We start from the raw sequence: 27913 nt of genomic DNA, 5'->3' as shown, positions 1-27913 counted from the left end.
GGGGTGCCGAGAAACACCCGAGGTGTCAAAGTGCACACGACGAGGCATCAACACTGCAGCGATAGACAAACATCTTTTTTGTGAAGAAGCGTAAAAGCAGGGCCCGGCCGTTTCCCGTCCCGGTGTCGGATACATCCCATACGTATGTAATTGCACGTATCGATTTCTTTAAAGAGTCCTCTGATGCTATCATGTAACAACTGTGTAATTGAAGAAGTGTGTCATTGTTTTCCTTCAGGTGGTAATTAGGCTAATGTTCGACGGGAATCCAAAATGGCTGCCATGGTTAATTACACGGGTAGAGGATGTATTTTAGAGATTATGGCGAGAGATTTGCTTTTTTCAGAATGGAGGTTTTTTTGCTTTGTGCCGAGTTTTTACCCAAATGTTGCACTTAGATTTTCTGCTCCCTCAGGACGTATAGTTAGAGAAACACTTATGTAATTTTTCTATTAAAATGTTCTGCTTTAAACCGTGTGTTTTGTGGCATTTGGGGCAGATTAGAGAGAGAGAGAGAGTGAGAACTTTCACACAGCAGATATGAACTTTGGTCGCTGACCTTGTCTCTCTGCGAGTCAGTGATAAATGGGATTTTAAAACATTTTCAACTCTTTCCAAGTCTCAATAAGTGGCCTCAGTGCACCTGTCTCCATGGACACAGATGCTACTGTACCTATTGGGCATCACATCCTGCACCAAACTCAATCCAACGCTTTCTGTTTTCCAAAGGCTTGCAAGCTAGAAGTGATGCACTTTACTTAAGTGTCCCGCAGTGAATTTATTTATTTTTTCGTTCCTTCTGAGTTTTAGCACCATAATGATTAAACCATGAAGGAAAGCTGTGGCCACAAACTGCCAGAGGGAGGGGAAAAAAGGTGGACTCTCATTTTAAAAGGATTTGGGCAAGAAAGAACCTGAGTATCTGGGTCAGAGTAGAATCAGCGAGGCTTGAGATCCGCAGTGATTTAGATTCTGCTGCGAGAGTGTGTGCCGGAGAGGGAGGGAGGGAGGGAAGGCGAGGGAGCAGGGGAGAGAGGGGGGGTGGGGGGATTTTGGTTCTCTGAATGACTCACAAATGAGATAGTAAATGGGTACAGTGACACTGTTAGCCCAGTGGTGGTGAATCACTGTGTAAGCTTCGTTAATGGACACAATCTCCCACTATTCTAGCAACAATAAATGATTTGTGAGTGTTATTACCATAACTCTCCAATAAGAAAAAAGTTTATGGATTTTTTTTTTTGTATCTGCAGTGCAGATGCCTGAATGGCCTTTAAAACACATTTTTTAATTGTTATTGCTAATTAGTATTGAGCTGTGAGGTATTGACCATGTGGTCCAGCTAATTAATCCATCAAGGACAATTGACTAGAGCTGAAAGCAGCGTGTACAGTAGGCAACACACAGCTACTGAGAGGAGGAGGCTGGACCCTTGCTGTTTGACACACACACACACACACACACACACACACACACACACACACACACACACACACACACACACACACACACACACACACACACACACACACACACACACACACACACACACACAGACACACACACACACACACTGCTGTCAGCTTGGCCAATTCAGCCATCCCTAAAGGGGGATACTATCTTTATCTTTGTGCTCTCAGCCTCAGCATCAATTATTCCCTGGCAGGCGTTGCCTCGTCAGGGAACTTCCACTGTTACCAATGTACAACTTAGAGGTCTCCCCCTCCACCCCCCACCCCCCCTTCCTCCCCTCCACAAACGTTTCATGTGATATCATGTGTTGTGTTTTTTTCCCCGTCACTCCTCTCAGTGCATTATCACAAGTTTTGCCGCCTTATTGTCTGTTTGTCATCTCCCAACCTGTCGTCACTTCAAAAGGCAGCTAGCACTCACTTTGGAGGCGGCGGCCCTGCATGTCAGAGGAGGGAAAGCAGAATGACAGCTACGCTTAGCCGTGTCTAGGGGAGGGGAGGGGGGGGGACATTTTCACAGTCGGTATGAATGCTGAGAGAGAATACAACGCAGTGTGGGAAGGCGGCAGGTGTTCTCACGGAGCCAAACGGAGATGAAATGAAGTCAGCAGAGGAAGGAAACACACTTATATACACATACATCTCTCTCCTCTTCTCATGATACGCCTCGTCTTTCTTTTCCATTGTGATTTCAACGCTATGGAAATGTTTGGCCTCCAGAACCGGTCAGTTGGGCTCAACCAGGCAGGCATCTCATCTTGCCTTTTTAATTCCCCCCCCTCTCTACCATCTAATGTCCCTCTACTCCTCTTCTTCGGCTTTCGCTCCCTGCCTCAAGTATAGTATAATTGCATTTTCCAGGTCTGATTTCCATACTAAATATGCATCCCTCCATCTGCAGAGAGCCAGCAGGCCGGCTCCACGTCTCTCTGGTTATCACTGTGCAACAGGCCCTCACACCCTCACCATACAACCACTAGTGTCATAATTACCCACAGTTAGGGTAGTTACCACGTCCTGCTCGGCTAACTTCCAAAAGGGATTAGCAGGGTTTTTTTCCTGTTTTTCCTGAATGATTTCTTGAAAAGGAAAAAAAAAAACAGTGGCTTAGTTTGTGAAGCAATCTGTTCATTACCTCTTCATTATTTGCTCATTTATTTGCTGTCTTTGTCCTCCAGAATGTTTAGCTCATTAGCTTTTATAGACATTGACCTACAATTTCCTTTGCTGTGCCCCCCACTGTGTCTACAGTATAATGAGTCTACAAGAAGGACCTGGTTAATGAATTACAAATGGCGGGTTGTTCTTCCCCCTCTCAAGGCTTCATTACGCGTCACATGAAGCTGCCATATCCTCCAAGAAACCTATAAACAGGGTCTGCTGTTGTCGATTGTCAACTGTAGCAGCTGCTCCACTGTTTTTCCTGGAAAACTAATTTTCAGGAAGTGTCACATAACATCATAACATGTAGATAATTGCTTAGTCAGCCAGTTGTCCTCAAAGGAGGTGTGTTGTATTAGCTACACTGGAGACTTGGGACATCTGGTTTCGACTGAAAATCAGCGACCAAACGAATCTTACACTCTCTCATCGTGTGTTAGGAAATGCAGATATTTACTCCAAAGGATCCGAGCTTGCTGGTCAGATGGTATTTTCAGTGGTAACTCTGGCAGAGAGGAACTTTCTGTGTTATCCTGACGGTTCTCTGCCGCGGTTGTCAAAAATAGTGGCATGAGGATAGTTTTCATCCTAAGCCTCTATTTAAGAACTTATTAAGAGTTGGTCCTGCTGGCCTGCGGCCTGCTGCAGAGCTGCAGCTCACCAAGCAAACCTGGAGTCTGTGATAACACACACACACACAGACACACACGCACACACTTTCTCTCCTTCCATAGAATTGTTCCTCTTAACAAAGATTGGCTTTTCAAGGGCAAAATCACTTGGAGCAGCCCATTTGTTACAATGTCTGAGCTGCAATCAGCAGTCACACTTACATTTAGTCTGAATCAGAAACAACTTATACATAATTCAAGTTTCTTATCAGCCATGAATATTCAGCTACAGTTCTGTCAAAAAGCAAAACTTGATAAGCAGTCGTTTATACCTGTAACATGGTTTTCATAATATTTCATTTGCTGCCGGGGTATCTGAAGACAAACAGCATTTATCTCTAATAGTTAAATACACTTGTTATGTGTCACAGATTCATAAAGCACATCTTCATGTCCGCACTAATTAGAATAAAATCTTTCACTGCCACTCATGAAGACATTAGTCCTGACCAAACAGCATAATGCCGTCAGTTCTTTAATGTCTGTGTAACACAGATGGGGCTGAAGTGGCTGTCACAGTTTGAACAAAGAGACTTTGAGCTGTTTTAACACACTGATGAATTGTTGTGTTTGACAAATTATGGACACTTGAAACCTACAAATCGCTCATAAATTAAAGGTAGAATAGAAGTTAGAAGTGCATACAAAACCACTACTGAATCCAGCCAGAAATAATGTCAAAGAGAATCGTCAGTGCTGCGCTGAAGCCTCAGAGCCATGTCAGGACAGGAAAAGTCTTAAAAGAAGATAAGAGTGTCATCACCCTTCCCTCTGACTGGCTGATGATAGAAGCAGGACTTACATAAACCGTCATGCTATCCTTTGTGAAATCAGTGCTTTATGAATGTTGGCTCGTCCCATCTAGGATGATTAGTCACACTGATGAGCTTCCCTCAGATTATGTGAAAAGAGGCAATCCTCCTTTACTGATGATTTGAGCCACTTAGCGTGAAGAAAGTTACGGCTTTAATTGCTAAGATGAGAAATTCAGCGGCAGGCGACGGGATCGTGCGAAGGTGTGTCCTCCAGCTGCTGACAGTATAAACGCTCAGGCGGGGACTCCAGGCAAGTTAATTGCGAAAAAAAGACATTAAGTCATCAAGTGGCACGAAATAAACGCAGCAAATGATTCTAAACCTGTCTGATGATTCCTTAAAGTTTCTTCTAAACTGGGTCCGTCAGCTGAACAGATTGTTCATCTGTTCCCACAGCCATCAGATTGGTATTGATCTTCTAACTCTCAGTTTTTACACTCGCCTCAGTCTAATTTGGAAAATTGCTCATCAAACATTTCTCCAAGTTTCTCTAAATCTCCAGCAGTTCTCCTATAAGGATTTGGCACTGAAGAATAACACACGTTTGTTGTTTTTTCCCTGTCTTTTCCCTCAGATGAGCAGCAAGCGCTCCAGCAGTTTCCGACGAGCCATCGCCAATGGCCGCCGCACGCTGCAGAGGGAGATCCTGCTGGACGAGACGGGGCTGGGTCTGTACAAGCGTTTTGTGCGCTATGTGGCCTACGAGATCCTGCCCTGCGAGACGGACCGACGCTGGTACTTTCACCAGAACCGCCTGTGTCCCCCGCCTGTCTTTATCGCCATCGTCACCATCGTCCAGGTCAGGGAGTGACTTCATCAGCTTGACTTCTGGGTTCAATAGATAAATCTTGTGCCAGTCATACTAAAGTAATTCTGCTGGTTCATCCTCACTGATGGAGACGTTCTTAAAACACTTCTATCCTGCAATTTTTTTTACCTGAGACTCACACCGCGTGCTACTAACCCACAACACTTACTTCAGATTGTTTTTGTGATTCAGTCGTTCACCTCAGACCCGCTGAAAAGATTTTCTGCCTTTGATCACACGCTTTTAGTGTGAGCTCGATATGAGCTGGTAACCCATTTGGGAGTCAGGGGCTTACTGCGTGCATTTAATGCCACTCCTTGGAGCTGAAACCCTCAGTCAGCCCGCATTCAGAGGTTTCTCTCATTCTCCGAATAATTTTGGATCTTGAAAACCAGGTCAATAAGCACCCCGACCACCACTGTGGCATTAATTGACCTGTTATGTTCATATGAAGAAAAAAAAAAAGACAGACTAACACAGAAGCTTTCCACAGTTGAATGGTTTGGGATTAAGCGCCGCAAACAGTCCACAGTTTCTCTCCAAAACTTCATCATCATTTCCCCTGAAATCATCATAATTCTCAGGAAAGAAAGCCAAATGCTCTTATAATGCCTCAAAATGGCACTGAATGGTCTGTAATGACAATGAGGATGTGATAATAACAGTTCACATTCATTTTAATTCACAGAGACAATGAGTCATTATTCTATGAAAAGAAATTAATGGAATTGAACCAGATGTGCTGTATTTTTTTTCTGTGGACAGTAATTGTCTCCACAAGTCTAATAATCATCGGCCGAGGAATACAAAAAAAAAAAGAAAAGAAAAGAAAATGTCATGCGTCTTTCTGAAAGCACAGTGGGTTTTGTTTTGCAGGGCAATTTCCACCTTTTGTACCAGCAGTATGCAGAGAGAGTATGTAATGGGTATGTCAGCAAGAACTGACAGTCTATTGTCATTTTGGCGTCTCTGTTGCAGATTATCGTGTTCATGTGCTACGGCATTATGCTAAACAAGTGGGTACTGCAGACGTATCAGCCTGACTTCATGAAGAGCCCCCTGGTCTACCATCCCGGCCACCGCGCACAAGTGTGGCGCTTCTTCAGCTACATGTTCATGCACGTTGGGTAAGTTCATGAACCTCCACATGTGGTTTTCTGCAGGATTGATTCAGTTAGAAATATTGGCAGTTGTTGCCCATTGACACAGAAACACTCATGCCATCATTTGATCCTGTTTTTTTTTTTTTTATCCCTCCTCAGTCTGGAGCAGCTCGGGTTCAATGCTTTACTGCAGCTGATGATCGGCGTGCCTTTAGAGATGGTCCACGGCATCTTACGAATAAGTCTGCTCTACATGGCAGGAGTGCTGGCCGGTGAGTGTCTTTTAAAAAAAACATAAGTGTGTCATTATGTAGCCTGCTCAAAGTGGGTGCTGTGGAGTGCTGTATGACCGCATCAATGAAGGCATAAGATTTGTTCATTCACCCCAACCCTTTACTTATCAATTTACATTAACAATGCATGAACATTTTATATCACTTTTGAAATAGGATTAAAAACAGAAATACAAAATATTGCTGCATGACAAGAAAACTGACATTTTGTTTGTTGTTTAATTAAGGCTCAGTATTAATTAGGGATGTCACAATTACTTGTTTTCACAATTAATCGCGGTATTAAACGCCACAATTAATAGTACCGTCACTTTCCAAAAAAGATTATGTCCGAACCATATCGACAGATGTGCGCTAAAGTAAAGGAAGATTGTAATTTTAAAAAATGATTAAAATAAACTTAAACATTTGGTATAGATGACAATTAATGACTTAAATATTTCAAACACTTCCCCCGGGGGATTAATAACTGGTCCTATATTTAGAGATTAGTAATGTAATTATATTTTGACTATATTTGATTTTACACAGTCATAGTGTTGTTAAATGTATTGATGCATAATAATCATGATAATCGTAATACCGTGATTATTTCTCTGACAATTATCGTACCAAGAAAATCTATAATCGTGACATCCCTAGTATTAATCTATATATCTGTAAAGCAACATACTACTTCTTTTATTTGAAGTAATTGTGATTATTTCACGTAATTGTATTCTGGTTGACACACATGTGGTATCAGTGCTACAGTTATTTGTTAGTTAGTTAGTTAACATCAATTCTTAAAACAGATGGTCAGTGTCATTTTTAGCTGCAAAGTCTGCATGTGTGCGTATTGTGTCAGCCTGCAGTGAGGGTACAATCAATAGCTTAACAGTATAAGTGGTGTAGCAGAGAGTTTTGCTAATCCACACTGCTTTATGAGCGATGCTTCCCTTTTTGAAGACACTGAGGTAAACAGGAGAGGCAGCTTCCTGTTCTGCAGTATATCTGTCCTGACCTAGTTTTGTTTTTGTTTGTTGTCTACTTTTATTACCGTTTGCATGGTCTATTAATCAGAAAAATGCTTTGATTTGTGTTTTGTTTGGTAGAGTCATCATTTATCAAGTTAAAGGTGTTGTACTGCATCGCTTGTATACTGGATAAAAACCAATGACTCTTAGCTGCAGCTCCACTGAGACCCAAGCTTGTTTCCATCCAACATGCACAAGTGGTCTGTGTGATAGTTTTGATAAATGCGACTCAGCTCGTGACCCCGCCCTTTCCAAAAAAAAAAGAGTGGCAGAGTGACTTGTGGTGTCCGGAGATCTTTCTGCAGCGCTCAACTCTTTGTTGACAAGAAACCTCATTAACTTTCATCCTCGTCCAAGCCAGTTTAGAGATTGGAAGTCTTAAATCCGCTCTGATTGGCCGGATGCAGTTTTCCTCACTGCGGTTTTTGCTGTTAATGCGTATTTGCAGAAGTCATATCAACACCACTTCATAAACCTCTTTCCGCTTTCATCTTCACTGGGAACAATTTCTGTCTTGGATCTCGTAAATCTCTTGCTAACCATCATTTGAACACTGTTGAGAGCAATAGCCTAATTCACATTGAGTTACATGCATATTCATTCATTTTAGTAACCTGATTCATCTTTGCTATGTGATGGAAAATCGAAATTCTTCTGTCTTCCTTCTTTCTCTCTGCTCATACAGTCATAAAACGGAGTTAAAGCTGCTCCCAACTCCTCACACACTGTAAGAAAAAAAAAAATCAAACGCACACTCACATACACACACACTGTTAACACTCATGAATTATTGTAGCTTTGATTTATTTCAGCAATGATGACAGGGAAAGAGCAAGCGAGTCAGCATGGGAAAAATGGGAGAGTAGTGCGGGGCATCTCTCTGGGAATTAGCCTAAGTGCAGTTTGAGATGTTGTTTGGAGATTTAAGTCACAGCCTGGATTGAAAAGGAGGAGAAAGCAGCGAGGAGATCGTACACGCTGACATTTGTTCCCCCAGAGCCTCGAGTCAAACTGTGTGTTCACTGGAATTTCTTCGCTCCAGTTACACGGTTGTGATCAAAAATTGAATTGCCGTAGTGCGAGTTTGACTCTGAACTCGCGCGTAACTGCCTGGAATTAAATTTGCACTTTGCTGCATTTAACTTTCAATATGATCAGTATGAACTCAATCATCATCACATTTCCTTGAGTCAACACTTGGTCGAGCTCCTCCGCCAGATGAATTGATCCTGAACGGTGAGGACGAGCCTCAGCTGTCCGACGCTCTCAGGAAGGTGAACGGCTTTTTTAGCAGCCCAATAATTTCACCTCCTGAGTCTTGTTGATGAAGCTGATGTTGGAAATGTTGTGATCTGTTGGAGAGCGGCCCATTACAAGGTCCACCCAGACTCTGTGTCTGGAGACTTGAAGGTGGCTGTGGGGGGAGTTGGGGGTTAATGACAAAGGCTGAGCGAGTAAAGAGACAGCACTGCCCCCTCCAGTCAGCTGGTGTAGTCAGGCACACAGGTGGTGTGTGTCAGCATGTGCCACAAAACTAAAATGTTAATCAGGTTCAACATTAAAACTGCTACAAACTAAGATTTGCATGTTGAAACTTTGTCATTGTTAACATTTAGCTGTGGACTGTGGATTCTCAGGCTGGACTGTACCAACAAGGTTTAACCTTTACATGAGATTAAATCATAGTTTAAGGTGAAACACTGTTGCACTAAACTAGTTTAAATAAAAAAAAAAAAAAAAGAAAGGTAAGAATTAAACCTCTCTTTAAATGTTTTGTTTTACTTTAAATCAAGAGTAGATTTCGTTCTGTTGTACCAAAACTTTAAACTCCAATTAAATCTGTGATCTCTGGTTCATTTTGAACGAGCAGATGAGGAGGTTCAGTTTTTGCAACGGCTGCATTTTTGGGACAGACTGAACTAAATCTTTTCTCTCTTTTTTTTTGGCTTTTGTCTTCAAGTTTTTGAGCTCCTCTGCTGAGCTACCACAATTACTGTTAAGCTAATTACAGTATTTAGCTAGCTAGTAACAGTGTGACATGTTGTTTGCTGAAAAGCAGCTGTAAACAGTTAGTTTAGATGCTTCGCACTAATCAGAGTTTAATTTGAAATGGTGCAACAGCTTGGCTGATTGATTTTAAACCTGGATGAACTCATCCAATGCTGACTAAACTCGAGATCAGCTTAAACCTTGTTGGTCAAATCCAGACTCAGTCTTGTTTGTCTTTAATTTGTGGTGGTCAAATTCTTCTAAGGACATTATGGATCTTTTTTTTTATCTAATTTGCACCTGTTTAATTTACATCAGTTTTGTCTCTTTAATTAAACTACCCATCCTTTGTCTGCACCACTTGTCTGTGCAGGGTTAAATCAAACTACACAAAGAAAAGAGTCATGGATAGACAGGTAGATAGAAAGATGTAGCAGTCTGGAAGGTAAGACCCGTCGGTGTCTTTTCATTGTCCTTCTTCCAGTCGTCCATTGATACACTGACTGTGTGTCAGAGTAAGAACACACACTTTGATGCTGTTCCCCTGCCCCCCCTCTTTGTATTTTACCAGTCTCCCCTCAGTCTTTGTAAACTCCTGATTGCTTGTGGATGTTAGAAATTGCCCAGTGCTTTTACTCAGTGAAATTCTTGACTTTTCCTCCTTGCCTGTTTTGTTGCCCCCGGCTGTCTCATGTTTATATTCATGCAGCCTTATTCTGGCTCATGAGTTAAATCATGTCTGCTGTTGTTATCGCCTATTGCACGCATGTTGCTTGTTATTTTTCGTGGGGCGGCGGAGCTTTCAGGTTACAGCTGCACTGAATATGTGCATGCATTTATGGAGCGGCGTGCTGCAGGTATCGTGCGTCCATGTGCGTTCTTTAACACACTGTGAGGATTTTGGCACTGCAGGGCTTACTTTCAAAGCCAAAAGGAAGATTTTTCTTTTAAACGATGCCTCAAAAACTGAACGTATGAAACACTTTTCACAGATATAAATATCTCACATGCACTAAGGCAAATCTCTATAGTCATAATAGTGGAAATAATGTATTGTACAATTATTACGAAGAATAAATTAGTTATAAGGTTTTCATCTGGGTAGGTAAGACGGTGTGTTACATACTAATTCGTAAATCTTGGGTGCAGCCTGTCCATCACTCCATTGCACCACTCCTATAATATAGTGCCCCCTCTGAAAATAAAGAATGACATTGCACATTTTGTCCTTGGTTGTGTGCTGACCACAGGAACAATTGTGTAATTATTTTTCCTAACAGTGCAGCTCAGTCAGACCCTGGACCTTGTCCTCACTCATTTTGCATCCACTTACTCACTAATCCTTCATGGCCCTGTTGCACTAACAGTGGCTGAAGAGCACCACTAGAATTTCATGTTTCGTAATAGGAACAGTTGCATGCCATGTTCAACACTGAAGCCCAGTTCCACAGTAAAGATGGAGCAGAAGGGATTCCTACGTTTAATCTCCTTTCTTCTCTCCTCTCTTCATTCGCTTCTGGTTCTCTTTCCCTGGAGCCAACAACTCCTTCAGCCTCTTCAATCGCTTCAGGACATCAACAGGTGCCAGAACACCGTGTTTTTCCTCATCGCCCCGTGTGAGCCTCAGGGTGTCTGTCTCCTCTAACACCTTATATTTGAGACAACCCACATCTTTCAGCAGCCTCTCGTAACAGCAGGTCTGAGCGAGCATGCTGTCTCACTATGTCCTGCTTAACTCAGAGATCTCAGTGTTGACATACTCAACTCTGATCTTTTTCCCACTGCTCGCTGCCTGCCAGACTCGATTCTGCTGTCTTCAGTGTGGACAAGCACAGTCCTGGTGTAAATTGTTTACTTGGTCAGATATTTGCCAATATATCAACAGATTTTAATGAAAAAGTGACGACAATGAGAAAAAGTTTGCGAACCGCAGGGCAAATAACTTATTTTATAATAAAATAATTAAATAAGTAAATTATGCCCCTGCAGCAAACAGACAATGAAAATGTTAATACACTGATAATTTTTATTTCATTAGCTTTATTTCATTAACTTCATTAAAATGAAAAATTCCTTGCCAAAGTGTGGTTGCCCTTTACTTATAAAATACTAATAACTTCATTAACTTGTTAGGTCTTAACTGACTCATTAGGATCTGTAAGGCAGGTGAAGAACTGGCACTAGGATTTGTCCGACTTTTAGAGCTGATAAACTCCCTCTTTCTTTGAAACTTGTGTTATCAGAGGCAGAAGTGTCTCTGGAAATTATGCCAACTGCTGACTACAAAGCAAAGGAGGCTATAAAAGATATAAAACTCGTCCAGCTCGAAATTTCCTTTGTCTAAAATGTCAGTAAGAAATAACAGTTAAGGCGAACTGCAGAAAAGAAGACAAAATCTGGACGACTAAGAAAAGCGAGATTAAACTTCATGTCCATCAGCTGAGCCATCAGAAGCAAATGTTACCTGCAACCCCATTGCTAAAAATAACATCTGGATAAGACAGAGTCATTCTATGTGGACAGACGATGTAAAATCTGAGATGTTTAACCACAATCATTCAATGTTTGTTTGGAGACAACAAGGAGCAGCACTGAGGAACCACTGCACAAACAGAGGGGGAAACTAAATTCACTAAATATTAGAAAACTCCGGCTTCAAATGTCCCAGTCAGGCAAAAAAAGAGAACTGCATCAACATTTGAAGAAAGGCTCATTTTTAACACATGTTTGCTGTGGGGTTGTATTTACTTCATTTCACTTCAAAAAATGAAAACATTAACTTGCCAAAACTTGTTATTCACAGAATATCGACCATGCAGAATAATTCCACGAATCATGGCATTTAATTTATAATGCTTGTGCCCAGATGCTTAATAAACACACTCATGCATAATTCAATGAAAGAAAAACATTGATTTAAAATACATATGAAAATAAAGAGGTCATATACAGAAAATACACATTATAGGTACTAAGTAGAGAATACATTTTCTCAAAACCTGATTGCATTTACAGTATCTAATAGTCTAACAGTCCCCAGTTTGATTGCCGATTTACATACAAAACAGACAACGTATGAAAAAACGGTATGCTTATAGAATATACCTCTCAATTATTGTATAAAAGTAGCTCATGAAAAATAAAAAGTCCACACTAGAACTGTTCATTATCAAAATATCTAGAAGATTTGAAAAAACGAAATAACGTTAACTGTCTAATCCATCATTAATACATTTTTAAGGGGAAATCTTTATTTGCAAGGGCAAATTAGTGTCAAATTTTCAGCTTTTACATCCATAAATTACTTGAATCCTTTTCCCTCCAAAGTTCCTGAATGAATAAAGGTGTAGAAATCCCTATAGATGCACCTGAGACACTAAAGGAGAAACCACAAGAGGTTTCAGTTGTCACAGAGCAGCTCCTATCACCTCCTATCGGCTGCAGCACCTATGGAGCGTATGGTTTGAATTATACATTATTCTAATGTTCTCCTCCCTGTGTCCAGGCGCCTGTTAACAGAATATATGTTTACGGTAATGAAGCAACCAGCTGGTGTTGGAGAGCTCATCGGTGTCCTCAGTCGAGACACGAGGCCTGGTGGCGTTCGTGGCCCGTTGGGAAATCGTAATGAAAATGTGATGAATGACAGCGTGTCAGTGTAACCTCATATTTGCCAGCTCGTTGATGTTGTCATTACTTAAAAGCACGTGGCGTTAAATCCTTCAGCAGCTGATTAATGCTCTTCTGATATCAGGCAGGGCGTCGGCGGTGTCGGCTTCTGTCGTGGACATGAGACGCAGGCTTTATTGTCGCTCCTAATTTAGCCTGATGATTGTTTCTGCGTTATCTAACTAATAAAGGCCTGTTGAGTTTCTAAACGACAGCGGCTCTTCAGGCTTATTTCTGTTATACTACAGTTTCTACATTGCTTTTCTATAACTGATTGATGCTGTACCTATTTAAGCAGAGTATATGATTAAATCTGCTGCCAGTGAATAGAGGGCCGTGGCCCGTCGCCAAGAGTGACCCCGTCCATCATCCATTTTGCTGATTTTTGGTGGAGGCTCATAAGCTCCGCTACTGAAACTCCCCAAAAGGCCTTGAAGTACAGCTCTGGGATTGAATCTACTAGATAAAAGTCAATAAATTCAGATGGGTAATAGAACTAAATCAACTAAAACGAGCTTTACTGCTTTGATGAAAGATTTATTACAGGTCTGATTTGCTGCGCTGTTAATTCTTTGTTCTGTTTATTTTCTGTCTTTGTGATAAAGCAGGAGCCGGGAGAGTGAGGGTTTATTCTTGACCTTGGACAGACAGAGCACTTCCACTAGCTTTCCCCAGAGCTTGCAACACATTTCAAAGGTTTTCTCAGTTTCTTTTACAGCTGGAAAGCTCTGGAAAAGATGAAAAGAGGATATTTGAGATTCAAATTTTCATCAGACAACAATTTGAGTATTGCATTTAAGTCCTCAATGAAGCGTTTCAGTTTCATCATCATCCAAATTAGGTTTTGCAAGAAGCTCAAAAACAAAAATGGAAACACATAGGCCACACACATCATCTGCATTGTTGCTCAGGAAACTTACAAATTAGATGGTGTTTTTTTTTCTTTTTTTAGAAAATTGGAATTTGAGTCAGATGAACCGACAGTGCCAAACCGTCACATTGCATCAGCTGCATCAGCAACCAATCTCAGTTAATGAGGAAGAGATGGAGATAAAGAAAAAAAAAAGACGAGAGAGGGCAGAACAGCGTGGAGGAGTGGAAGTGATGGAGAACAGTGTGCTAGAAAAATCCCTCTCAGTACCAGAGGGGTGTGACTCTGTGGTCTGTGGCGGAGAGTCATTTAACAACATTTGATTGGTTCGAGGTGAACCTGGAGAGATGTCGCTGTTGTCGGCTGAATTTCTATTAGCTCCCACTTGCTGTTATTATTAAGGGCTGTTGGTGTGGCTGTGTTGCTGTGTCAGAGCAGCATCGTCAGTAATGAAAGGTCATATTTCTGTCTTTTTTAACCAATCGTAGCTGCAGAGCTCTCTCTCTCTCTCTCTCTCTCTCTGTGTGTGTGAATCCCGGTGTTGCGACGCGTCTGGTCCTGTGTTTCTCATGTACTCCCTCGGCGCTGAGCCTGAACCGAGCAGGGTGACCTTGGTGCGTCGCAGAGCCTGCCACAGCGTGATTATGGTAATTCCCCAACTCCTCCATCTCACCCCACAGTCAACTCTTCCTAGGTGACACCGAGCTCACTTCCTCTCTCCCACCAGCCCCCCTGCAGCCCGGCTGATAACAACACCGAGCATGATGAATATTTGTCCCGTAATGCAGCCTCATTGAAGGTATCCCATTAGTTCGGAAGCGAGCCCACTGTGTGTTTACGGCTGTCTTTTTTGCATCTGCGGTGCGAAGCCAATCCAGGACAGCGATATTTGTCAGGGCGGCTCTGCTGGAATTAGAGGAGGCCATTTCTCTGCTCAGTTTATGTTCCATTTACTCTGGTGGTTAACTCCAAGGCTCTCTGATGGAGAAGCACATCCCGCTCCCTGTAGCCATCACTGTGGCTTTATAACCTTGAGAACAGGAAGTGATTTCCTGCACTTTTTTTTCCCTCCCATCCTTATGTTGGAAAGGTTTTGAGTAATTTCCATCCAAGGTCAACTATTGTGCTTGTTCACTGAAAATCAGCCGTGAGTGATAACCGCTTTGGCCGTGACAAGAATTTAATTTTTTTTTTTTCTGTCTGGCAGCTCTTGACATAAAGAATATGCTCTCGCTAGATGTACACACTCTAACTCTATGTTTTGCCTCTGTTATGCTCATACACACACACACACACAGCAAGATCTGATATGATTATACTTCTCCCTGATTGCTGGTGCCATGCCGAGCAGTTTCCTCTCAGCAGCTCTGAGGATGTGACTCGTGGAGATTATTGATTTTTCTTGATGTCCCCTGGGCTCTGGGATTGCATAAATATTATCATATCTTTTTCTGTATGTGGCAAATTTGGACAGAGCAGGAAACAGTTTGAATAAACACACTCAATCCAAGGGCAGTGTGTGTTTACATTGGACGTGTTGGCACGCTGCAAAATTGATGAATTGTGTCCGTTCCTCCAGGCCAGAGCTTGGCACCAACTGCACCGGACTCATGTTGTTGTGGTTTTTGTTGTTGTGGTGTGTGACTGTTCTCTCTGTTGTATACGTAGACAAGAGAAGTCCTGATTCATGTTGCGTTTGAGCCTTTCATTCTGTGTTTTTCCTCGCCGATGTTGTTGGACTAATGATCTGCTTTGACTGCAGTGCAGGAGCACAGGTGCGCTGTGTTTTGTCGCTTTGAGGATGCTGACAGTCTGGGAAGCTCCACCACAGCTTGACACCTCTGATAAGTAAAAGTTGGCAGACTCCTTTTCCTTCCCTTCATCTGAGAGGGTGGGGAGTGGGGTGATGGGGTGGGGGGGGGTTCATCCCCACCACCAACCCCCCCACACTGGCTCCACGAGGGCACGAGGAGATGGATGAAGATGTTAGATTGGATGAGGACTGATTGCGACTCCTGCTGCTCCACTTGAAGGAAAGCATTGGCAGCAGAGGTGATATTTCCCTTATCTCTTTCAGCCTGGATGACACAGAGGTGTCTGTCTCCTTCCCAGGTGGAAAATATCTTTAATAGAGCTTCCCCCGGTCTGACAGCACTATTATAGCTGAAATGAGGCTCCGAAATGGACACCACACTATTAAATGACATTTGAAGCTATGAGCTTTTGAAGTAGACTGTAAAGTAGACAAAAGAGCATGTGACAGATGCTCTGCTTCTAGTTGAGTCACCCTGACATTTACATTTTTACCCCAGTACCTCCAAACTGTGTCTGCTCTCATACCAAAACTACATTTGCTTTCCAACATCAAATAACACCCCCCCCCCCCCCCCTCCCCCTCCATCAACCAGCAACCAGCCGTCTCCATGATACATAAAGCACAACTGCAGCTTTAGAGTATCTTCTGTGCTGTTCCCTGTGCAGCCACCTTTTCCATCCGTCTCCTTCTCTTCTCATGTGTGCTTAGTAAATAAATCTGATCAGGCATTTCCCCAGTTTATTAGCCCACGGAGGCAGGCCTGTGACTGCAGGAGTGCGGACTGCAGCACATCTCAGTGCAGGGCCACAAGATTTAATGCATACAGGATAGATCTGTCTGAGGAAAGTGTACACAAATGGAGCAACCCGAACCTTAAAAAAGGGCATCAGTCCCACAGCATCAGCAGGTGCTGCAGGTTTCCCCGTTGCTGAACAGAGAACTGGTTAACCACTGGAATGTTTCACTTCTTTATGAAATCAGACCCTTGCAAAATGGTAATGGTAATTCTTTCATCTCTCAAAATGAAACATGACACGATACATTTGGCTGTTTCAAGTGGTCTTTCTTCATACTTTATGCCAGCAGATGGAATAAAAGAATACAATCACAGTCATGGGTGGTCGGTTTTTCTCTGTGCTCAGTGCTGAACTGAACTAAATCACCTGAATAAATAAACATTCATTGTCCTTTAATTGTCCTTTCCTCAGTAATTTACCGGCTGACCAGCCAAGAAATGCAACTCAGTGCATTTAAATGTTCCCTGACATCCTTTAGGTTCCCACAAAACTCCTTCTGTCAGACACCTTTTACGAAGCAGTGAGTTTGGTGATAGTTGGTGTGCTTCTTTTCAGGAGTTGATGGAAACTAAACAGAGCTAAAAGAGGGTGAATACTGGGTTTTCATCCATTGCACCTCCTGAAGCACATCTCCAAACGAATGCTAATGTTTGGTGTTAGTAAGACAATAGCCAACTGCTGAAATGTTTCACCCAGTCAACTTTATAATCCGAGCAGATGCCACCGTTGTGTTTACAGCTCGTTCTGCTGCACCCGTAAAATCGATTAACTCGGGTTTAACGTGGCTTTTAAAGACACGCTACCTCTTTAACCCACTTTTACACCAAGCTGTAAATATTTAACATACAAGATAAGAAATCTGCACCAGAGAAATCTATGCACACACGCACTTTTTGATTTGAAAGAATGATGATATATCTATTGACCAAGGACTCTTGATTTGGCTGTGGATAGTAAACCATATTTGTCATGTTTGTCATTGTTTGTGTGTAGAGTCATGATAGGCCATATTTTCCAAGCATTAGAGGATATATATTTTTCATTGCAGCACTTTGCTGTGCTCCACTGTAGCAGCTACAGAGCAGCGCAGCCTCAGGCGCTGTCAGACCCCGGCCTCGGATCAACTCACCATCCTCTGTCTGCACCTTATCCCGGAGAGACTGGGAAATACAAAGTTGCCTGGTAGCTTAAGGGCAGCCTGGAGTAACAGTAATGGTGTCGCAACTTTGGTTTGACAGAGAGATCCAGTTCTCTGAGCTGCAATTGGGATTATACTGCGGTAGACAGAGTATAGCCCAGAGTGTGTGGTTGACCTATACAAAGTACATCATTTTTACTGTCTACACCGCAGTGCACTTGTGGATGTTGCAAGCTCACAAAAAGATTTGAGTATGTTGATGATGACTTCAGGATGGCAACAATAAATAATCTGTGCATGAGATGGAATGTGTCAGCTTGGCACTGAAATAATCGCACACCTCTCGTCTCAGCCGCTGCTGAGTGCGAGAATCCTAAATCTTAAATCCCCCTAAGCACGAGAGCCCACATGACAGGCCTGTTTAATATTCATACTGTATTTTGGAGCCTCTCACCAAAGCCGAGCGAGCAGGAGGAGAGAGCAGTTTGTATCCTCCCTGTGGAGCCCTCTCTCTTCCTCTGAGCCGGAGGTCTCGGTTTGTCTTCTCTTCCTCACCCACAGATGGTGGTGTCACATCCCTGACAAGTGTCTCCTCTGAAGAGGTGGTCTGAGCCGGTGTTAGCTTTCATCTCAGCACCCAAACAGCCCACTTCCCTGCTCTTAAATCTGCTCAAAACATGGCAACTAGTTACTGTGTTTAATTTGTTGCTTGTGGAACCAGATCGACAGATTCATCACCCAACTCTGCGTTTCCTGGCAGCTATATGGAAATGTATAGTGTCTTGAAGCTATACTTGCAACTTTATTTTGGTTCACTCTCATCAGTACTGCAAATACAACCAAATTAACAACTGGCTGGTGAAGATAGTGGAGCCTTTGACGGTTCAAGAGGCAGATATTTTTGCTTTAGAAGTTGTTGGAGAGGAAAGTAGAGCCACAGGGTGGAGTGAATATTGCTCTTGTATTGAACTTTAAGTGTAGAAACCTCTCCAACTACTTTTAAGGTCTCTAAACTGTTCTTGATTTAGGAAAATATGAAATGTAAATAGAGATATCACAGTATTTGTTACAAACTAGCAGATATGAATAAAATATGTATTTTTAATCAGTACCACTTCAGCAGCACACTTAAATCTATTAATTCAAACTTTTGGGGAGAGGAGAGGATTAAAAAAAAAATCTTGTTCCTGTTTATGTTCATATTAGAGTGCAAAAACTGTAAAACAAATTCCTAAAATGGTATCTCTTAATTGTACTGAATGTTTAAGACCAGCAAAAGACTAAAAACCCCAGATGATATCTCTCATATCATTCTATTAATAATTCATCAATATATCTTCCAACTCAAATGCACAGAAGTAATAAATTAAATGCCAAAAAAAAAACTTGTGAAGGCTGAAAGAGAAAGTAGATGATAAGATGTTGATGCTGCTGAAGTTGCTCCAATTCAATTTTTCCCTTTACTTTGAAGAGATCAGAGACCACCTACTGTATGCTACACTGTGTAATTGCGATTTTTGTGGAGCTGCCTAAAACGTGGTACTGTGAATCTCCTGAAATCTTTATAGTTGAAGCACCAACCTTCATTTGCCCCATAAATCCACGTCAAATAACCCATAGGTGTTGGAGCGGGGAGAGATGAATGACTCAGGAACGCGCTCTGATTACCATCTGTCTTTCCATGATCATCACCGCCACCACAGGCTGACGAGGCGTTCTTTAAGACGGTGTTTACTCTGAGATCCCACAACTCTCTCTCTATCTCACACACACACACATACACAGAGAATATGAATGTTACAACATGCATTATAGATCTGAGATCACAACTCCGGCAAACCCCAACTGTGATTAAAAAGAGGCTGTTTTGTTTTATCAGCCCTCTCCGCTTCCCTTATCAGCTCATTTGCATAATTAACAGTGGCTGACGCTGTCCTCGCAAGCAACTGCCACTGTGATTTCTCCTGCTTGGGAGTCTGTCCTACTTCAGTGTCAGTGCTGTTAGTTAAAGCAGCGGCAGGTGTACCGCAGGATTCAGCGGTGCTAAAAACAGAAGGCTATTTAAAGGAGCTGTATGTTATGTACGTTTTTTGCAGTTGCCACACAGCTAACATTAGCATTACCGAAGCTAATGGCCATTAAGAACATTTTGAGTTTAGCATCAAATGTCTTTCAATCACCAACTCTTTTGTCTTGCCTCTGTTTCTCCAATTAGTTTTCTTCGGGAGCGCACCTATGTTACCCGGGTCCACGGTTTCCTGGGTCCTATGTTATATAGTATAGGACCCTCTTTTTGAAAAAAGGATCCTATGTTCCCCGTTTTCCCCAAAAAGGGCCCTATGTTCCCCGGTCGCAATACATACTGGGGAACATAGGACCCTTTTTCTGAAAAAGGGACCTATATGTTCCCCACTCTTACCGGAGAACATAGGACCTTTTTTCAAAAAAAGGGTCCTATGTTCCCCTGCTGGTCGATGGGCTCTCTCTACTTATCTGGACTCTCTCTATCTATCTGGCCTGTCTAGCCTCTACCTGGTCTTTTTACTAAACTTAACCAACTCCTTTCTTCATTGCCTAAACCCAACCAATGGGACAATTACACTTCTCAAAAATAGGCATAAATATGCCAAGTCACTCAACTCCACTTCCAGGTATCGGTACAAAAATTGCATGTTCCCCGGGTCCTTTTGGGGAAAAGCTGTGTCCAGACCGGGGAACATAGGACCCTTTTTCTAAAAAAGGGTCCTATGTTCCCCGGTCCCATATAAAGTGGGGAACATAGGACCTGGGGAACATAGGGATGATCCTGTTTTTTTCTATTGAAGTTAGCATGCTAACCAGCTAGCCCCCAAAACCCCGGCCGCCCATCTCTCACTTTCCGTAACAGATCAACGAATCTCTGTCATGCAGAAGAAGTAGTGATGATCATAAACTCTTTTTAGCTTTTAGCTTTTAGCAAGTGACCATCACCATCATCATCTTCATAGGCTCCTTAACAGCAGCCATAAGTGAGCACCTGATCTTATTATGTGTGTGTTTTAGAATTGTGTGCTAAATGTACATTGTTGCAATGTATAGGCTAGTTGTATGGTAGCAGCAAAAACTTAAATATAGCATCTTTAAACTCTTTTCAAGGACTTGTTGTTCCTAATAAGTAGCCAAATATCTCACTCATAATGTCTCTTTGTGTCAACTGTTGAGTTAAAAACATAAACACTTACAGTGACAAAAGTGAAAAAAGTGTGTTTGCTTTCCTGCTGAGATTTAATAAGTGAATAATATCACTCTCATATCAGTCTGGTACAAAGAAACAAAGTAGCCTTGAATAGTCTGCTGTGTGTTAGTTTTTGTAAGGGGACTTGATTTTGGCAGAGCTCTGTTTACCGTCTTTCAGCAGTAAAACAAACAACAAGATGTGAATTTCCCAAATGTAAAACTATTCCGTATGTTTTTGGCGTTAGTAAATAAAGGTTCAGTAAAGTAAATGAAGAAGAGTCTACATCAATATTCATACATGATGAAATCAGGCAGAGGGGAGGAGCAGGTTCTGCAGCAGCTAACACAGCTCAACGTGTTTGTGTGAAAGATTTCTGAGCAACATTTGATATCACTACTTACGGGTTTAAATCAGGTTAAATAAGCAACACACACAGGTGATGTCACTCCTGTGACCTGGTTAGACCTGTTGTCAGGAGCGGTTAAGGTTTAGATCGTGCACTGACTCTTTCCTCGCTCTATTCCTTCTTTCATTAGCCTACAGCCATGGCGGTTTACATCATTGGTCTTGTCATTACCTGTTTTTATCATGACATTAGTCATTTGTGTGTGGTGGTCTACACAGCCTCAACCTTAAAAAGTCAATTAGACAGTTTAAACCCTAAAATTGAAAATATATTCAGACTATTCACAGGTGAATTTTCCTTTAACTATCCATCGTGCTGGTTAAAGTACAGTGTTGTATTGCAGTGTTGTCATAAACACAGTATGAGTAGGCTATGCAATTGCACTTCAAGCTACACTAATTGCCCCCGTCTTTGTCATTGCCACAACCACCACTGTACTTATCATGTCATAACTATCTTTTCAGACAGCAGTGCGTTTGGCTTCAGTCCACATCTACATATCCCTGATTAGACTTCGCCTGTGCACTTTCAAAGCCCACAAATTGGAAATTATCCTCTTCAGCGAGGTTCTCCTGTGTGCTCTCCTGGCCTCGCTTTGATCAGAGGTCATTTCAAAATGGACTTTTTTTTTTTTAATTGTAGCATCCTCAAGGAAAATCCAATTAAGAGGTTTTTCTTTTTTTGTTGTTGTTCTTTTCCATTTTGATGTAATTATTCAGCAGACGTTTTAGCCTAAGTGCTTTACATACAGGAAAAGCCTGCGCAGTGCTGTTCACAACACTGAACACGTGTGTTTGTGTGTGTTTGATAGTGTCATGTGTTGTGGATGTAAAATGAAAGGGCGTGTGAAGGTCAGCTGATGTAGCACAGCCTCTCTGATTTTTTTTTTTTTTTAGAAAAATGCTCAGAGGAAGGTGACTTGTGCCGCCGTGTGATGAGTAATCTGACTCACCCTTTGTTTTTCCCCTCTGCTGTAAAATGCTGTCCTTTGCTCTCTCTCTCTCACTCACTCTCTCTCTCTACCTAACAGCCCACACACAAACAAACACACACACAAACACACACACTTCTCCCTGCACTTACACCCACATTCCTAATGCCTCTCTCCCTCTGTGTGTGTCTCTGCAGGCTCGCTGACAGTGTCCATCACAGACATGCGTGCTCCAGTGGTGGGGGGCTCTGGGGGGGTCTACGCTCTGTGCTCGGCGCATCTGGCCAACGTCGTCATGGTAACTGCCATTATCGTCATCATCGCCTTCCATTGTTGCGTCTGAAAAACGGTTTTCAATAGAGAGGAAATGTCAGAGCAGCGCACACATGGTGAGAGCGAGACAGACAGGGACCACCTCCCACTCCCACTCCCACCAAAGACACCAACCAGACTTCACCGCTCTCTTTTTTTGCCACCAGATGCAAGTTGGATGTTTTCCCTGCCGCAGTAGGATCACATCTTTGCGATAAATACTTCATTGCCCAGCAGTTTTTGGAACAATGCCACCGACTATTCTCGAGACAATGTGACCTCTTATCTAGTCATCAGCAAAATGAAGCTTCAACTGAAGGTTGTTGATGCGCAGCAGACCCCGAGGACCCTCTCCCAGTCCCTCACGCTGCCGAACCTTTTCCTCTTTCTTCACTCTCATCGTCATCTGTATTGATGAATCTCGTGTGAGCTGGTATTTCACGGCTCCTTTATTAATTATTAAGACTAGTATTTATTTGTGTCCACTGGAGGAAAAAAAGAAAACAGGCAGCGAACTCCCTGGATGCTGTGTGTGTTTCTACGTGAAGTGCTTTCCACATTCCCTTCAGCTCTCAAGGCAGCGTTACATCTGATGAATCACTTTAACTGATGTCGCTGCTCACTGTGGGCACTGGAGATGCCAGCAGGGATAGAAATCAAAGTGCGCTGACGGGGCCTCAAAGCAAAGACTCTGTAAAAAGCGCGCGCTCGCAGCGGCTAACAGACAGTTTATTTGCTCTGTTACGCTTATTGTCGGGAAATCCTTTAAGGCACATCTTAGTTCTGCTCTGATGAGCTTTGTCTCGTGCTTCTTTTTGAAGGAATTTTCTTTTTTTTTTGTTTCAAATGCCGTCCGGTCTCGACCCAGTAAACTCCTGGCCATCTGCCATCAGCTGTCATCCTGGTTGCCCCCCGAAAGAGATTTTCAGGTTCAGTGAGGCAGGCTGCCGTGTGGACGTGACTCTGTAAAAGTCAAAAAAAACTCCAGCGATGCTGTCAGAATACATCTTGAAACCAACGTAGTGCACAAACTAAATTTTGGACGTGACCCTTAAATCTTTTATTTAGTATCTTTGAGCTCTTCAGTTTGAGCTTTTGGAATCGTGTCTTTGTCTCGGCCTCTCAGCGATCGTCTGCGCCTCACACACACACACAGGCGTCAGATTCCTTACGCATTTGAAAGTCAGCACTGTGATAACAAGATCTGTAACAGACAAAATGGATTGGCCGTCCTCTGGTTAAAGATTGCCCTTCTCCTCCTGCGAGTTTGGAGGCACGTCAGAGCAAATTGCCTCCCATGAGAGAGCAGCCACATCACATCACACACAGATCAGGCCTCCTCCTCTGCACTACTGCACTGACCCCCCCTCCATCATATGAATCATTCATTTGTAGAAACATTTTGACATCAAGAGCACTCCTGACCTGTTTTAAACGTATGGTACATCTCTCTTTACATTTTTCATGCCGATCATATATTTATTTCTGCTTTAGGAGACGAGTGAAAACTCTGCTGCTGGGTCATTCCCCTGCAGCCAGGAGCTTTAGAGGGACGGGATGGGTGCAATTATTCATCCTGGAGAGTGAATGTGTTATTCTAAGTGAGGATGCCATTGTTCTTCCTCTCCCTCAAGAATCACAGGGGCTATTTATTGGCCCATTCTCCCCTTCTGTTAAATTATCTTAGCCCTAATTAATAGAGTGCCACTGGGTTGGAACCAGTAAGTGGAGAGCAGCCAGGTGTATAATCGTGCCTCTGCCTTGTGTAAGTGTTGCCTCCTCTCTCATATGGATATGGATTGTCTCTCTTTCTTGTCTAAATATGTCCCGAGGATAAGAGAAAGGCGACGTGCTTCTTGCCAAGCTGTTAATGCACTCATATTCCAAGTGGTTGTTTGTGTCGTGATTGTTTTTGCGCTGACGGGACACTTTTTCGCTCTGTGTTGCAGAACTGGGCTGGGATGCGCTGTCCGTACAAGCTGCTCCGCATGATCCTGGCGCTCGTTTGCAGTAAGTTCTCCAAATTTTTTTACTCCCGGAGCCCCACACTCCCGTTCCTGCTGTTGCTATAAATGTTGAATTCAAAGCACCAGTCTGTGTGTGTGTGTGTGTGTGTGTGTGTGTGTGTGTGTGTGTGTGTGTGTGTGTGTGTGTGTGTGTGTGTGTGTGTGTGTGTGTGTGTGTGTGTGTGTGTGTGTGTGTGTGTGTGTGTGTGTGTGTGTGTGTGTGTGTGTGTGTGTGTGTGTGTGTGTGTGTGTGTGTGTTACTTCTCATTTCCAGCACGTTTAACGTCTGCACACCTGTTCACACAGTTCAACATAATAACACAGTTATTTGCCATCCTAGACATGTGAGTGCTGTTTAAAAGCCTCTTAGAGCCGAGCGACTGACACGCTGCTTAACGGCCGAGAGGAGCGAGCGGCTTCCTGATTGGACGTGTTGCTTTGTTTTTAAAACCGTTTGAGTCACACCACTTGTCCTTTTCCTCCACACGAGGACCGATGCACTGTGACTTTCATTAGTGAGCAATATGTTCACTCCATCTGTCCCGAGCCTGCCGCCCCTGAGCTGAGAGAGCAGCGCGTCTCTGCAGGAATGTTATATCTCTCCTCAGTGTTTTGCAAACAGGGGATACGGCGTCTGACAATAAAATCCAACACATAGCACACTTCTGTGAGCTACTGTGAAGACTGAATTAACATTTGCTCTGGTTTTATGTTATCAGCGCCGAGTATTTATTCAGCTAAGAGGCCGGAGAAAACAACTTCATATAACATTCGAGAGTCATTTTTAGAGTACGGATCTATTTAAATCATGCTGTGACCTTTCTTTGGCTGCAGAAGCAGACTGTGATAAAACACCTCACTACAATACACAGTGGTCGATCCAGCTCATTTTTAGTCCACTCAGATCTAAGTGCTGCTCTTTTTATGAGGGAGAGTGAGTTACGAAAACTTCAAAATAAAAGCACGCTGCTCTTCAAGATCATTTTGTCTTGGATTTGCTAATTCTGTAATTGGGTTTTAAGAGCCAAATCATCTGGAGGGGAATGTGTTAATTGGAAATCTTAGAGGTGCTGTAGGTGAAGTTAAAGCGAAGCTACGCCAGCTAGCTGCTTCATAATTAAAGTGCAGACATGAAAATGGTATCAGTGTTCACATCTAACTGTCCTCCAGAAGGCAAATAAGAGCATTTCTGAAAATGTCAAACTGTATTTTTAAGCCACAATGGAGAATTAGATGACAGTGTGGCCTGAACAGAGATTCCTCCACGCTGATTCTGTCTCTTTCCTCTCTTCCATCCTCCACAGTGAGTTCAGAAGTTGGCCGTGCGGTCTGGCTCCGCTTCTCGCCGCCGCTGCCGTCCTCGGGGCCCCAGCCCAGCTTCATGGCCCACCTGTCGGGGGCCGTGGTGGGCATCAGCATGGGGCTGCTGATCCTGCGCAGCTACGAGGAGAGTCTGCAGAAGCAGTGCTCCTGGTGGGTCATCGTCTTCTCCTTCATCACCTTCCTCCTCTTCGCCATCTTCTGGAACATCTTTGCGTACGACCTCCTGGGGGTGCAGATCCCGCCTCCTCCCTGATGATGGGCCCCCGACCCCCGACCCTCACCCCCCCACAACTCTGTGCCCCTCAGCCCTCCTCCGCATACACACTGACTCCAAACAAAGCCCCCTTCTCCCTTTGACCGTCGTTAACTTTCCCATCTCCTCTCAAGTTTAGACCCAAATGAAATGAATGAGATCATTCAAACTAAAAATCGACCAAGAATCCTTTTTTACAGATACTTTGCAAATCAAAGAAATATGTCTCTTTTATTAAAGAGGGATTACAGTAGCAACAAGTACAGGTGAAAGTTCCTCAGATCCATTTTGAGGAACTATATATCTTTTTATATACGTTTAAATCTCATCCACATTACCAGCGCTAACCTTCAGTGAGCTCTCAGCCACTGTGCTTTAGTTCTTTTGTTCCAAGGCTTTTTTGAAAAGCTCTTTCATCAGTCGTGTTTTTTTTTCTTTTTTTTTTAATAAAGCAAAAGACCTCAAGTGATGAGGAAGAGGGGCAGAACAGTAAAGAAGTTTTCTGTCTTTCATAAAGGTCAGAGGTGGAGGATCTCCAGCAGTGCCCCTTAAACTAACAGAGTTTTAGTGTTTTGCTTTAAGGCACTGGAGCAGAGTTTGTTGGCTGTGCTGAAGGGAGGAAGTTCAGGAAGAGCACATTTATTTTCAGGGGCAGCAATAAACAAAAAACATACAGTAGAAGCACCAATGAAATATGACTGCTGATATGAATCACTGATTTCACAGTCCTGCTGTAACTCACAGGAGTCGCATTATAACTGACCTACAAAACAACAAACAGAGGGTTTTTCTTCAAATTAAGCTGCTGAGTAGTTAAACCAATCAAAAAAAAAAAAAAACTTTAATCAGAGCAGGTGCAGAAAAAAACCATAGTAGTAAAATGTTTTAAATGCAAGATCGAGGCGAGACGCGTCACTGTCATTTTCACTTTGCGGGGTCTTTGAAAACAAAAGGACATCTTTTTTTTTCCTCTCTCATTTCCATGATTAAAATACCTACACTGTGGACACAGAAACATAGTTCACACGACAAGACGTGACAGACGGGAAGAGATGGAAGTGACCGCGTGACAGGAGAGGAGGGAGAGAACAGGTGAAGTTTCCTGGATGGTCATTACTGCAGCGAGTCAACTCCTCCTGTCGCTGTGTCAGACGTTAACCACCAACTTGCTAGGCGCACCGTGTAAAATATGCCATGTCATGCTCTGTGGCTCTCAGCGAGACAAGAACACACACACACATACACACACACATACAACACACTGTCTCTCTTCTCCTCTTTGTCTTTGAGAGTGGCCACTGCCTGAATCTGTAGGTCAACACGGACAAACCGAAGAGAAAACCACACACACACACACACACACACACACACAGATACATATACACACACTGGCCTGTTCTCGCTCTGACAAACTGAACTGGGGAGGGCGCGGATGTGTCATCATCTGACCTCTGACCTTCGTGTCCCAGAGGGCATTGGGGTCTCTGTCAGGCCCAGTCTATACCTCAGTTTCTCATTCTTAGGGACTGTATACTTTTGTAAAGGAATGTACCTATAATGAAAAAAAAAGAGTGTTATTAAGTTGTCCCCGTTTTTTCATTTGGTAGTGGATGTGTATATTGTATGTTCATAACCAAGAGTATATTTATTTGTATTTTTTTTTTCCTCTTTGAGGGAAAAAGAGAAAGGTTTCAAATGGTGCAAAATTAATGCTATGATTGTTGTTCTCCTGATAACTCCTGTATGGCTTTGATGATCCTCTGAAAAATAGTCCATGAGGCAAAATCCCCTGGTTTGTTCGGTGACCACCAACGACTCAAGCTCACTTGATTTTATAAATCTTTAG

At 42.8% G+C, this 27913-nt stretch overlaps 1 protein-coding gene across 2 annotated transcripts in view; it reads left to right on the top strand.

Moving 5' to 3' along the window:
• The window catches only part of rhbdl1 (rhomboid, veinlet-like 1), a gene marked incomplete at both ends in the record, with an annotated part of 36464 nt that extends 10397 nt beyond the window's left edge, over window positions 1-26067 (top strand). The window contains 6 exons of one of the 2 annotated variants that reach the window (XM_083993882.1): window positions 4694-4918; window positions 5906-6054; window positions 6190-6302; window positions 22371-22471; window positions 24435-24495; window positions 25796-26067. In XM_083993882.1, the coding sequence (XP_083850008.1) occupies window positions 4694-4918; window positions 5906-6054; window positions 6190-6302; window positions 22371-22471; window positions 24435-24495; window positions 25796-26067 (921 nt within the window). The remainder of the gene's footprint in view (window positions 1-4693; window positions 4919-5905; window positions 6055-6189; window positions 6303-22370; window positions 22472-24434; window positions 24496-25795) is intronic. The other variant, XM_083993883.1, reaches the window with a different exon arrangement.
• Window positions 26068-27913: the final 1846 nt, after the last annotated feature.

Source organism: Trachurus trachurus (assembly GCF_905171665.1).
Source record: "Trachurus trachurus genome assembly, chromosome: 19".
NCBI classification, from domain to species: Eukaryota; Metazoa; Chordata; class Actinopteri; order Carangiformes; family Carangidae; genus Trachurus; species Trachurus trachurus.
The sequence above is the reverse complement of the archived record's forward strand: the minus strand, read 5'-3'. Positions and strand labels throughout refer to the sequence as shown.